Source organism: Alosa sapidissima, chromosome 1 (assembly GCF_018492685.1).
Source record: "Alosa sapidissima isolate fAloSap1 chromosome 1, fAloSap1.pri, whole genome shotgun sequence".
Classification (NCBI taxonomy): Eukaryota; Metazoa; Chordata; class Actinopteri; order Clupeiformes; family Clupeidae; genus Alosa; species Alosa sapidissima.
Genome location: NC_055957.1, coordinates 46,508,540 through 46,521,545, shown reverse-complemented (window position 1 = coordinate 46,521,545; position 13,006 = coordinate 46,508,540). Strand labels below are relative to the sequence as shown.

The 13,006-nt window shown below is 40.3% G+C and overlaps 2 protein-coding genes across 2 annotated transcripts in view; both read right to left on the bottom strand.

Moving 5' to 3' along the window:
- Positions 1-6,138, bottom strand: part of LOC121707519 — a 36,043-nt gene extending 29,905 nt beyond the window's left edge. The window contains exons 1-12 of the mRNA XM_042090166.1: positions 6,022-6,138; positions 5,713-5,831; positions 5,297-5,527; positions 4,862-5,017; positions 4,519-4,703; positions 3,380-3,562; positions 2,812-2,903; positions 2,523-2,692; positions 2,162-2,315; positions 1,572-1,651; positions 641-821; positions 170-325 (exon numbers count right to left, since the gene is read on the bottom strand). Of these exons, the coding sequence (XP_041946100.1) occupies positions 170-325; positions 641-821; positions 1,572-1,651; positions 2,162-2,315; positions 2,523-2,692; positions 2,812-2,903; positions 3,380-3,562; positions 4,519-4,703; positions 4,862-5,017; positions 5,297-5,527; positions 5,713-5,831; positions 6,022-6,103 (1,789 nt within the window). The 5' untranslated portion in view covers positions 6,104-6,138. The remainder of the gene's footprint in view (positions 1-169; positions 326-640; positions 822-1,571; positions 1,652-2,161; positions 2,316-2,522; positions 2,693-2,811; positions 2,904-3,379; positions 3,563-4,518; positions 4,704-4,861; positions 5,018-5,296; positions 5,528-5,712; positions 5,832-6,021) is intronic.
- On the bottom strand, positions 6,135-10,932 carry LOC121706389 (vitellogenin-like). The gene is made up of 14 exons (XM_042088121.1): positions 10,829-10,932; positions 10,426-10,476; positions 9,902-10,053; positions 9,719-9,789; positions 9,348-9,513; positions 8,888-9,025; positions 8,511-8,688; positions 8,120-8,259; positions 7,848-7,951; positions 7,468-7,633; positions 7,046-7,222; positions 6,632-6,778; positions 6,288-6,432; positions 6,135-6,142 (listed from the first exon to the last, which is right to left on the bottom strand). The coding sequence occupies exons 1-14, from the start codon at positions 10,890-10,892 to the stop codon at positions 6,135-6,137; spliced, it is 1,707 nt and encodes a 568-aa protein (XP_041944055.1). The 5' UTR covers positions 10,893-10,932.
- Positions 10,933-13,006: the final 2,074 nt, after the last annotated feature.

Here is a 13,006-nt window from a genome sequence, read left to right as displayed (position 1 = left end):
CCTGTCGTGCAGGTCTATGGACAATTCTCTCAACCTCGGGGGACCTCAGTTTATCCACTCACACACACATTTCCACATGGTGATGCCAAGAGGCGGCCAGGCAAGGCGCCAATCTGCACATGTACATAAGGCAATAAGTGTAGTTACTATGGCCTGGGGGATCTCTTACCTCTGAGTCCATATTTGAGCCTGAGCGCAGAGCTCCAGTGTGGGCCTCTGTGTTCCAGCAGCCCAAGGATCCTGCCCCCGAGCAGTCCAGGCAGGAGGACCTCAGTGTCCACAGAGTACTGCCTCTGCCCGCTGTCCTGCCGACGGTCAAGCTGCACTGTAGAGCACCAGGGGGAAATTACAGCTCAAACGCTCAGATGACACAGGCTGTAAGGATACATCTTATTGATGACAGTTTCTGAACAGAACCACATTGTCTGCTTTAACCGTCTCCAGATGAGCGTGACAGAACTCATTTCCTGCACATTGCATAATCCACAATGCAACACAACACTTCACTTTTTGTTTTAGAATAATTAAAACCACCAATTTGTCCTTACAGTCATGGAACTGTTTGCTACTGAAAGATCTGGTTTCATAAACCGACAGAAGACTTGGACAATGTCTTGGCATATTGTGCTGTACTGTGCACCTGAGAAGGAGGCTGTGTCTTTAAAGATGTTCTTCAGCATGGCTGCCACACTGATCCTTCTATCAAGCCCCTGGGCAATGTCGACAGAGAGGATGATGGGACGACTATGTGCTGTCCCTTTCGCCTCCAGACGGTACTGCTGCCTCTTCTCTGTGGGAAGGCTGAAAGTCTCCATCATGCCCTGTGCACAGATTGTGATTTTATATACAAAAAAAAATCACGTTTACCACCTTAGAGTCGCCAACTCTCAAGCCTGGCTAGGTGTGAGATTGACAAAGACAGGTGATGGTGATGTCAACAGGTGATGTTAAAGTGGATGGATCCAATAGATTTTTTTGACACTAGCGTGAAACAGAACAGCGTGAGTGTCATACCACATTTGTGAGAGTTGGCAACCCTGCCATCGAATCAGGTTCAGGAGGTATGTTAGAGTTAATATTAAAGGAATTATCCGGAGTAAAATGCACTTTAGATCAATTTACGGATGATTGGGAGTACATACGTTGAGTTGAGACATCAAAATAATGTCATTCGGATGTGTTTTGAGAAAGTTCGATTTTACCGTTTTCATCAAGCTAGTACTACGGTTTGGCTTTAGGGAGCCTCTACTCACTACCACGTAAGTGTAATGTTGTTTGGAACTGTAGAAGAGGTATAAAAATAGCGTTTTGTAGCGCGAAATGACTTGCCCTGGTCACATCCAGGCTAACGAGTTTTGACTAAAAACGGTAAAATCGAACTTTCTCAAAACACATCCGAATGACATGATTTTGATGTCAACTCAACGTATGTACTCCCAATCATCCGTAAATTGATCTAAAGTGCATTTTACTCCGGATAATTCCTTTAACATCTATACAAAAAACAGTCTAATTCTTCACAGAGGAATGGATAATGCCATATTTGCCACCTGATGTGTGGTATTTCTCACCTTGAGGTAATAATGGTGAGTGTGATCCATCAGAAGCTCAAGTTTTGCAGTGTGTGTGTTCTTAACATGATCAAGGTGTCCTGTGAAAGTGTGATAATGAAAAGTAACAAGATTTAAAGCGATGGTTCGGAGTAATTTCACTCTAGGGTCCTTTGCACCATGACCCCGAGCCAAACACCCTCCCAGAACCTGTTTTCCCTTGGTCGAACCCTGGTCGAGTAGCGCTGTCAGAAACTAATGACTTTCTGCAGGATGTAATGCAGTAATGGAACCAACTTAGTATCTCGTAAATTACCACACTAATAATTCCCAGAATGGTACGAAACATCTACAATAGTACAACTATGTTCTTTACTCATAAAAACGAGGCATTGGAAAGTTTGTAAGTACACCAGGAGTTTATTTAAAGTTGGTTCCACTCGACCAGGGTTCAACCCAGGGAAAACAGGTTCTGGGAGGGTGTTTGGCTCGGGGTCATGGTGCACAGGACCCTAGGGTGAAATTAATCCGAACCATCGCTTTAACTGTCACTTGTATAATCAAACATAGAATAACAATATGATCATTATGGTGAATTCAGTGGTGAAGACCTTGGATAAGGATGTTCTTCTGAGGGTGGGTGATCTTCAGTAGGAGCCGACGGGGGCTCATGATGAACTCTACCCCCATGTCCCTGGGAACACTGGCTTGGGGCGTCCTCAGAGAGAGAAGCAGGTGGAGCTCATGGGGTAGCCAGGCGTCTCTCTGGGCACAGCATATTATACAAAGTTTAGTTACCGGAACATTCTGACAGCTCCATTGTATTGATTCATCATACTGTTTCTAAAAATGCATACATAGCATGAATAAATATCAGCAAAATATAATCATAAAAGTTCAGCTCAGCGTTTATTTTTCTGTCAAGCTTTTATTTATGTTACATAAACAATACAAGTAACTGCTCTGACTTACCAGTGGCAGGGAAGTATAAATAGCTTCGAGCAGGTATTGATGGAGGCCTTTATCAAGCTTCACGAGTCTTAAAGATAGGTTGGTAGGACCATGATAGAGGATGGCCTTTCCCATCACAGACTGAGGATGGGACACATCATAGCACAGCTGCCATCCAATCAACTTCGACCCTAGTGGAAAACATGGTTACAACATTTCTACATTATTAAAAAAGAAACACTTGATTAGTTTGTTACTAACTGGCGTAATTTGAAAGGTGACAGCAGGGAAGTTGGAGGCAGGAACTCACATGTCTTTGGAGAGCAGATGGTCTTCTCCATCAGGTTCTTTGAGCTGCTCAACTCCTCTCTCATACCCCCACTTACCCTAAATATTCCTGAACTGTTGAGACATGGGAGATATTACTAAGTGTGTGTGTGTGTGTGTGTGTGCATGTGTGTGTTGTGTGCGTGTGCGTGTGCACATGTGTGTGTGTGTGTGTGTGTGCACATGTCCGTGCTTGTCAGTGTATTAACTCTTTACTATTTAACTGATGCTCTTATCCAGATACACACATAGAGGTAATTACTGTGGTTAAGTACATTGCTCAAGGGCACAGCAGTGGCAGCCCCTGGTATTGAACCCATAACTTTCTGGCATTGCACTTTGAAGTCCAGATACATAACCACTAGATGTGTGTGTGTGTGTTTGTGAGAGTGTGTGTCCTTCCTTCTCTTCTAATTTTCCCTTTCATCATCACTGATTTGAATTAAAACATTATATCATACAGAAGGCTATTGCATAAAAGGTGACAGACAAGTTGTTGCCCTGTCAACAATCAACTCTAGAATATCTACAATCACAACTCTTTCTATTACCTGAAAGAGAGAAGGTCCATTGATTCATCAGGTGTGTTGAGAATCACCTTGAAAGCCTGGCCATTGCGAAGCTGTATGCTTCCATCCAAACTGGTGGAGGTTTTGAGTTTAGTTGACCACTCGACCCCAACCTGCCCGAGGGCCCCATCTACTCCCATTCTAACTGAGATTCCAACAAGGGCGCTAGTTTAAGGATGAACACAAAACACTTAAAAGACTGTCATAAAAGCTCATTAAAGGTAGATCCATTTACTATATTGGTAACACTTTAATAACACAATAATGGTACACTATTTAGCATTAGTTAAGTATTAGTTAAGCATTAACAAACACCTAATTAATCATTATTAAATATGTCTCCAATATTACTTAAGGATTAACACATGTGCTTTTCCTCATTAATAGAGTATTATTTTCTAGGTGTTATCAGGGTGTTTTCCTTTGTTATAAATTATGAATTCCCCATATCCTAAATAGTTACATCTATATTACTAAGGGTATGATTCATATGTGCAAATAGTAAATTTATAAATAATTCCTAATGTGTACATACCGAACTCATGATGAATTAATTATTAACTCATGATGAATTCATAAGGTGCAAGCAGTAAACTAATTTATAATTCTAATGTTTACATACTGAACACATGATGAATTCATAATTAACTAGAGATTATGTCAATGTTACTTTAGGTTAATACCTCACTTATTTCATTGGCAATTCAATGTTATTCAGACTTCATAGGCCTACTATTTGCCAGCTAGTAGACTATCCTGTGCAATGAATAAATCTCCTCAGGCACCTTAGAGACCCCAGGTAGGATTTTTGCCTAATATTACAATGCAGAAGCTTGTGTGGATGGGCGTATATGTGAATACATTATGAATTCATCATGAAATCAACTTTACTTACCTTTTTTGTGTACCGCAAAGTTATAATTTATAACAAAGGAAAACACACTGATAACACCTAGTAAATAAGACTCTAATGAGGAAAAACACATTTGTTAATCTTTAAGTAATGTTGGAAACATACTTAATAATGATATAGTGTTTGTTAATGTTTAACTAATACTTAACTAATGCTAAATTGTGTACCAGTATTGTAAAGTGTTGCACTATATTTGTTCAGGACTTACTTTGGTTTGATATGGCCAGATAATAAGAAGTTGAACCAGTCTTTGACATGGGCATTTCCCTTCAATTGAAGGGTGAAGAGGGATGACATATTGACACCTAACTTGAGGGGTAAACCTGACAGAGATGGAAGGACCAGCTCCTCTGTTAAAACAAAGAACCTATGGTGCAGTTTCACCTCTTGTCCCTATTGGAGACCAGAGAGAAACCAAATAAACAAAATTAACAACAATTCATTAATTAATTAATCTTAAATATGAAGATATAAACAAAATTCATAAATAAAGGACAAAAGGAATGACAAAAAACATAGATCTGCACTTGTGTAAGGATGAAATACCTTACCTTCAGCAGCTTTAGAGCTACTTCTGCCACTCTCAGCGACAGCATCTCCATGTGGTCAGATAAGTCATCACAGGTAAGCATGTCAAGCTCGTTACCAAAAACCTTCATGCTGAACCAGCACCTCGGTGTTGTGATAGCTGATCTTTTTCCTGAAAACTAATCAAACATTTGCCCTTTAACATGAAATATATGAAATATAGCATGCTTTGCATGTTTGCTCATTTAATTCCCAGGGCTACTTAGGACTATGAAGTTTTGTACTCCAGGTTGGAAATTATATGAAAGTAAAATCGACAAAATGTATGTATATATATATATATATATATATATATATATATATATATATATATATATATATATATATATATAAGTGTGCCCTCTCATTTAAGTTCATTCATATAATACTAACCCCAATCCCCTGGCATGTGGTCTTACCTGAGCTTTGGCCTGTTTGAGGAAGCTGTCAGTCTGGGCTTTACACTCATCTCTTCCAGTGTCTCTTTGACGGCCTTGGCTCTCTGATCCAGCGGTTCGAGCAGCAGCCCTCCTCTGCCGCCCTGAGGCCTCTCTGGCCTGCTGGGGACTTGGCCTGTTCTGGGGATCGGCTGACTGTCCTCTCAGCAAACCCAAGAGCAATGGCTCCACGTTTTCTGCCCGAAAGCTGATCTGACCGGAGACGGAGAAGCTTATGTTAGACTGCCTTCATGGGTGTACTTACAATATCTACTAAATCATTTATGAAATATTATTGATTACAACACCACACACTTTGTTACGGATAACTGGAATTCAGGCATAACTAAGAAAAAAAAAACGTTAAAGAACAGGTCCTACAAATCCGTTTCTCTCACCTCCATTAGATTAAATGTTCTTCCAAAGATATGCACAGTCAAATTTGTCATGAGGGAACGTGGGAGGAATGATTTTGGAGAGAACACTAAAGCCCCTTCCATGTTGGCAGTTCCAAGGCCTGACACACAAGAACACAGAACAGACGCCTATAAAACAGGCCTATAACAGGCATATAAAACAATCTAAAACAGATTTCAGGATCGACTAAATGAATAATATATATGATATTTGTTTCAAAATGGTAACACATGGGTATCATTGGTCTTGTGAAAAGGCCTAAGGGGTTTGAGCGTCCATCTGAGAAATACCCGTGTCTGCGGTGGAGTCCATGAAGGAGGAATATTTCCAAGGCTCTGCTTCAAAATTCTTGCTGATAATGTCATCAGGCATTGACTGTAGCAGTATCTGTTTAAGGGGGTCTTCAGTTTTCTGAATTTGTGTAAGGTGACTCCATACAAATGAACCGACTAGAAGAAAATGAGAGATCACAATATTACAAATAAAAAGTAAATCAAGGAACAGCATGCACAATGGAATAAGACATCTATTTTTTCTAATTTTTTTAGACACAAACCTTGGCTAGATGCCTCTCTCTCAAGGGTGGATCTTATTACTCCAAAGATCTCTTGGTTGGCACAGCGCATGAGCTGCTGATAAGCTGCTATCCTGACCTCCACGTCCTCCTGGGACGACTGGTATGCCAACGCCAACACTTTCCTCTGGGGGATGAAGCTGTCTGTCAGTAAAAGGTGAGGTCTGTGTTCCTCAGTAAACACTCAAGGCATTGCTTTCAAAGAATCAGCTAGTTTTACATTCAGACGAAACAATTACAGTTTGAAAAAGGTGTACTTGCAACAGCCTGGAGGCTGCATCCAAACACTCATGTGTGTATAAAAAACCCATAATGGTTACACTGACATTAGCATTGCAAGGGATGCGTCTGAAGGCTTGGGTGGCAGCTAGGCGCAACTCCAGAGGGGATGAGTGGTTCAAAATGCAATCGTTCAGTTGAGGGATGAGGTCTGCCTGGCCAGAGTTCCCCACAGCTTTCATTATCAGAAGCATCTACAACCATAGATGTGTGGTTAGCATTATCATAATCACCGCTGTCTTAACTATCATCATTCATTTCCAACAGCATTGTGGATGTGCTGAATGAGGACATTTCCACTTAACAGTGTTTTCAGTGTTTTGTTTAACAATGTGTTTAACACAAGACAGTCCAGCATGTCATCATCATCTACACTCAAACTGAGAATTCATCAGTGAGGTCTCCTACTCTCATACACAATATTTTTCTTATTTGTTTTATGTGAATGGGATGCCTCTTACTCTGGAGGAGTCTTCAGCTCTGCGGGCCTCCTCTAGGCTGTTCTTCAGGGTTCGCACATATTCCTGGACTTCAGGGATCTGGCTGCACGGAGCCTGCTGGACCTGACACAGGCGGTGGATCAGAGCAGACCCAGCCAGGAGCAGTTTGGGTTGGGAGACTGTGTCCTGCAGCAAAGTCTGAGGCAAAAGAAATACTACATGGGTATCTAGAGGCCTGCTACAATGCTCTTATTGGATTTTGTTATCAATGTTTGTTAGCAAGGCACTGTTTGCTAACAGCTAAAACTGTGAAATTCCTCTACTTTAAACATGTTAACATTGATAACAACAACTACATTCAACAACCAGTGAACTAATTACATTCAGCTGTGTTGTGAAGCTGTTAGAAATAATTATGTTCACACCAGTATTCTTTAACTCACATTGATAGAGCCAATCATCGCAGGAGAGGGATGGTGAGCAAAGGCAAAGGCACTGAAAATTGAAGATGACCGATCCTGCTCGATCTCTTTGGACGAGAGGAGTTCAGACAGTAGACGCACACAGCCCTCTGAGCCACACGTAATGAGGCCATCCATCAGAGGTTGCCTGTGACAACAGCAGACTTTTGTCAGGGCGATATGTTTATGTTTAAAAAATGACTCTTGCAGTGATCCTTTACTACATAAACACAGATGTGATAAATGTGCCTGTCTCTTCAGCAACATCAACATTGGTTATCTGAGCACGTCAGTGTGAGAAAATGAGGAGTGTTACTTCATGTTGTAGGTATTTAGATTTTGCGTTTAAAGATGTTACTGACCAGTCATCACGACACTTAAAGGAAGATTCCTGCCAGACTTCTCTCAGCTGTTGCAGGGACAGAGCCCTCAACTGTACCACCAGATCAATGAACTGGTCTGACTGCTGCAACAGGACAACGGAAAGAGAGACTGACATACACCGTCTAAAGACAAAACTCCAATAATGTACATTCAAGTAATGTACACTTTTAGGATGTAATGCTCATATTGGAAATGTATAGTTGCATATTTGTAATAGTGGCACAAAAATCAGGTTCAACATGCTTCTGACCTGTTGCTGGTCAGTCATATGGGTGCACAGCCCTCGAACAGTAGCAATGACCTCCTGTAATGCAGACTTTTGTACTTTCACTGGGTCATCCAGGGCTTCCTCAAATTTAAGGTCAGTCAGATATCTGGACCTACGTTTGTCTAGCAAGGATCACAAGTTAATAAAAAATATAATTTCAAATAAAGTCACTTTGTTACATAGCACATTTTAAGACAACATGTGTTGAACCAGTCAAGGGGAAATGAATAAAGGAATAAGAGTTGAGTTGAAGTTAATTAAGTTATTTTGAAATTGAATGGTATAGATAGTGATAAACATTTAAATCTGTATAATTACTATTTTGCTCTGTATTGTACATGCCAACACTGTAATCACTTAATTGCTGACTTACCAAAACTCAGAGGTATGTTGTCCAGGCTCCTCAGCAGAATGAGAACTGACACAGTTTTCGTCTGCACGACACCAGACAGTCCGGATGATGCTAACAAGGAAACTGTCTCTGTGCAGTTCACTTTCTCCATTGTATTTTTCCCCAAATGTTGAACACACTCATGTTTCATGGAAAGCACCTGGTAAAATGTTGCATAAAAACTGAATAAAGACTGCATGAATTCCAGTCTAGTACTCTACAATGACTGTTCACAAATATGTTGTTCTCCACAGTCAGTGAAACCTCTGACAGAAGTCTTCATATGATACCATATACATCTCTATTTATCTTCAGCCATATACTGTAAATACAGCATTATGGAATCTCAAGTCACTTACGTTGTTTTCTTTTAGTGCCACAGAGTGCTGCCAGAACTCAGAAACCCTCCTATGATGACACTGCTGGAGGCTCCGAGCCTTCAGCACTACATTCCCCCTCCTCTCATAGCGGCTCATACAAGTGCCATATATATCTTCCTGGAGAAGGGAAGAGAATGCTGTTATGCTATGCTATCTCATCATTACACCATTTTGGATTATGGATAATATACAAATACACATTTATTAATCAATGACTGGACTTAATATAAACTTGTCTGTGTTTTCTTCTGTTTTCAACCAGCTTCACGATCATAGTACACAATGGATATATGAATGTTACACCAAGGCATTGGTTTCAGGCCTTGCTCCAGTCCGAAGTGACTCCAGAGAACAATGCTCAAGTTACTTTCCAATAACACACTGCACATGTATTTGGAGCCCATGTCACTGGCTTGATGTCTGACCCTGGGGTCCTCACCTCCTCCACCATCATCCGGGTCCCCACGGAGTGGGAGGTCTGGAGCATGCTCAGTATGGCTCTCTTGATGTTGAGCGCCCACACCTGCTCTCCCTCCTGCGGACACAGAGTGGTGACCTTTCCTTCCTGAAGTGAGAACCACAGGGGGTTCTTCTCCAGCAGCTCCCTGGGAAATCAAAACACCAGATGGGGTGTGTGGGGCTTCTCAGAGACCCAACTATCATCAGTAAGCATCAGTAAACGCACAAACAAGAAAACGTCCTTGTAGTCAATATGTGACATGCTTGATATCTCTAGCTTTACTCTGTATCATGATGTGCGTGTCCTATTCACCACATCAGCTATTTGTTTTCCTTATGTCAAGCTCTCACCTCACACTCTTGAGCCGGAGCACTGTGTTTTCTCTCTGTGACGAACTGCGTTTCATCTGCGGATTCCTGAGCTGTGTCAATATCATCAACAAATTACACAGCATAGTGGCCTTGTTCTAATTTGGGTAAGCATTCTGCAAGTAAATCAACCACTTGAAGTTGTAGAGAAACAAACAAACAAACCTTCATTATCATCATTGGACAGTTTGGAAACACATCGATGTCCACCACACAGTCCATAGACAACTGACTGCCCATGTTAGAGTGAGTTTGCAGACTTGTGCTCGCAGTTGTGCTGTACCTGAAAGTGTGCCTCACTGCATGCTGGTAATCCACTACTCCAGCCATGCAAAAGAAGATATCAGCACAGTTATTTACCTCAAATTTATAACATTTATTTCAAAGATGTTTAGTGATAAGTGCAATGTTTTATAGTGTTAACCCTTAAAGGTGTGGGTTTTTGAACATAAGATTCCATTCGGCAACAATTCAAGGTTCTAAAATTCTATGTTGACTTCAATGAACCCAGATATTCTTTAGAACGTTTTCTAAAGAATTTTCCAACATTCCCGTCACACCGGTGTGATGGTACACCTTTAACTGAATTGAAGTGTAATTTGCTGTTTCGATAAAATAAAATTTCATTGTGTTGCTATTTGCAACATACCGTAAGCAGTAAAGGAAACAATATAAGTGTAAGACCCCACCATTACAAGCTGTTCTGCAGGGTTCATCCTCCTTAACGGCATGGTCTTCCCCTAATGACACAAAATAGCTCAATATATATTGTTGCTTATGCTGACAGCTTAAATCAACTGAACATTTATGCTGTTCTGTGCCAACATAACAAACTAGACATTGAAGCAAGTAATAATATGCATAATTGGTAATTAGGTCATTGCTTTTATGTTTATGGTATTTGGCAGACACTTTTGTCAAAGTCCACTTACAATATATAAACCAATTATATAATTATATCATGCTGTACTGCCAATGACTGTGATAAAACAACATTAAATAAATATACAATGTATGTAGGTTTATAACTAAAATTACATGAAATATCAAACTTTAAAAATGTTGTAATGAAATGTAAAGAAAGCTGCTTACCATTTACAGTGCTGATTAGAAGTATGAATATGAGTTCCTCTAATTGCAATGATCCAGGAAGCATTTTTGTACTTCTGTGATAAATATCAGCCAAGCAAAATTACCAACCCAAGTTACTCTATCCAACAGCAGCACTCTGGTGACACATTGCAACTCCACATCCTGTCTCTGAACTTTGTTGCATGTGGGTCCACTGCATGGACACACAGCAGCCAATCAGGAACTGCCCATCCTGATGTCTATGTGGTCAATCTGACCCCATACATCCATGTTTGTGAATGAGTGAATAGTTGAAACCAGAGTGGTATGGTTTGCTTATGTATATATTTATTGATAATGGAAACAACCAGATACAATATTCAAGAGATTAATCACTATTGATTATGCTCTTCAAATACATAGGCAACTGAGCTTTAGGATTATGTTCTGCATGGAATATTCAGTCTGAGGATTAAGAGGAGTGAAATGTCTCAAGGGAGGTCAAACAGTTTTTGAAGTTTGTTTTCTGATTCTTGCAACTAGATATGGTATGGACTTTAAAATCATGTTGCTGAATGTTGGATCATGGGAAGGACAGATGAACACACACCTCCCCACAAGCTGCCCAAACTGTAGGTCCATGGAATTGTGAGAAAAGACTCCATTACATCCCACTTCTACACTTCTATGCAGCTCAGCTTTCCATACATTTAGAGAGACCTCTAGTGGCGGTTGCACTGCTGAAGTTTCAAGTTTCAAGTTTTTACATGCCATGCACCTCCCTCATGAACTGCACAATGCACCTTGCACTTTAAGCCGTGGATCTACTTTTACCGAGATGTATACTTTTAGTAGTACAAGATTATATTGTATTTATGGGTAGGGGTAGTCTGGGGGATATATCTTTTATATTTATTTTAGCTCCTTATTTATTCATGTTTTAACTTAACTTTTATTCTATAACTTATTATTACACAATACAGTTTGAGTGGAGTCAGGAGTTCATTTCACTGCTTGTTGTAAGTCTATGACTATGCATGTGACAAATAAAGAAACTTGAAACTTGAAACTTGAAGGTCTTTCCTCGAGAAAAGTTTTTGACCAATTTCAAAGATCCTTAATATGAAACAAAACATGTCCCAATGTTCTAATTAAAGAATATTAAGTTCAAGAGGGAGAGCAAAAACAAGCCAAATCGAAGAAAAAGAAAGATGAGCACAAAATTAAAATCAGTTGAGCAGATGTGCAGTTAAAGGTGCTTTTTTTTTTTTTAACGAGTTGCTCATGAACTATACACCAACATGAACTATAATTTCAAAACAAGTTTCTTGATCGTTCTGGAATGTTCTAAGGAGTGGGCAGCCTCCTGGCAGTCGCCTGCCAGTTATTTCTTCATTGCACTACACCTGGATGGGATGGGATGGCCTCCTATGTTGGCAAGTCTTATTAAACTAGTAAGAAAAGCTAACATAGCTTTGAATATCTGAAGACTTGTCAGAGGGGTCTATTATTTGAAACTCCAAACAGTCATGTGAAACGCCTACTCTTGATTGTTGGCTGGAGGTCTATTAAACGTCAACACTGTTACACAAGTGTGCCTACTTTGAGAGGTTTGAATGCCACATGAGTGTAATGCATGTCTAACCTGACCATGGACAAAACAGGTATTCTATCTCAGCCAAAGGACAGGAATTTTAGCCGCTAGAAAAACAAACCTAATCCAGTAAGAAAAGTTGGAGTTGCAACCAAATCATTCTGTGATATTGTGGTAATAGCTCCTTCAGAAAATTGTTGATGATAATTACAGAAGACAAGTATAGCTGGTTTGGTTTATAGAACAGAATTTATGATCATGCACAGGTCTGCGCAGGTGTGTTACATTGACTGGGCTTAGCTGGAGACAGTAGACTGGTAACTATCTGGTCTGAACACTACAGGTAACTATCTAACCACTCTGGTGTGGTTGGATTGGAATATAGCTCTGGGAATGACAGGTCAGACTGATAGCAACTGATAAGTGATGACATGGTCAGTTTGGTAGGTCTATTGCCCACAACCTTTTATGTTCCTAGAGCGGATTATAGGAGTTCTGATGCAAAATTCAGCTGATGCGGGTAGGGTGGACCTAGACATCAGACATCTATAGGTTTACAATGCCATGATATGATGGTCCCAGTGGGTTGAGTATTTATTATAAGT

Bases quoted from the DNA above. Each gene is read 5' to 3' on its own strand.
- LOC121706389 (XM_042088121.1), bottom strand. From the start codon at position 10,892: ATGCTTCCTGGATCATTGCAATTAGAGGAACTCATATTCATACTTCTA. The intron at 10,477-10,828 runs GTAAGCAGCTTT...TTGTGTCATTAG, and splicing joins TCTAATCAGCACTGTAAATG to GGGAAGACCATGCCGTTAAG. The intron at 9,026-9,347 runs GTGAGGACCCCA...TCCCTTCTCCAG, and splicing joins CCCGGATGATGGTGGAGGAG to GAAGATATATATGGCACTTG.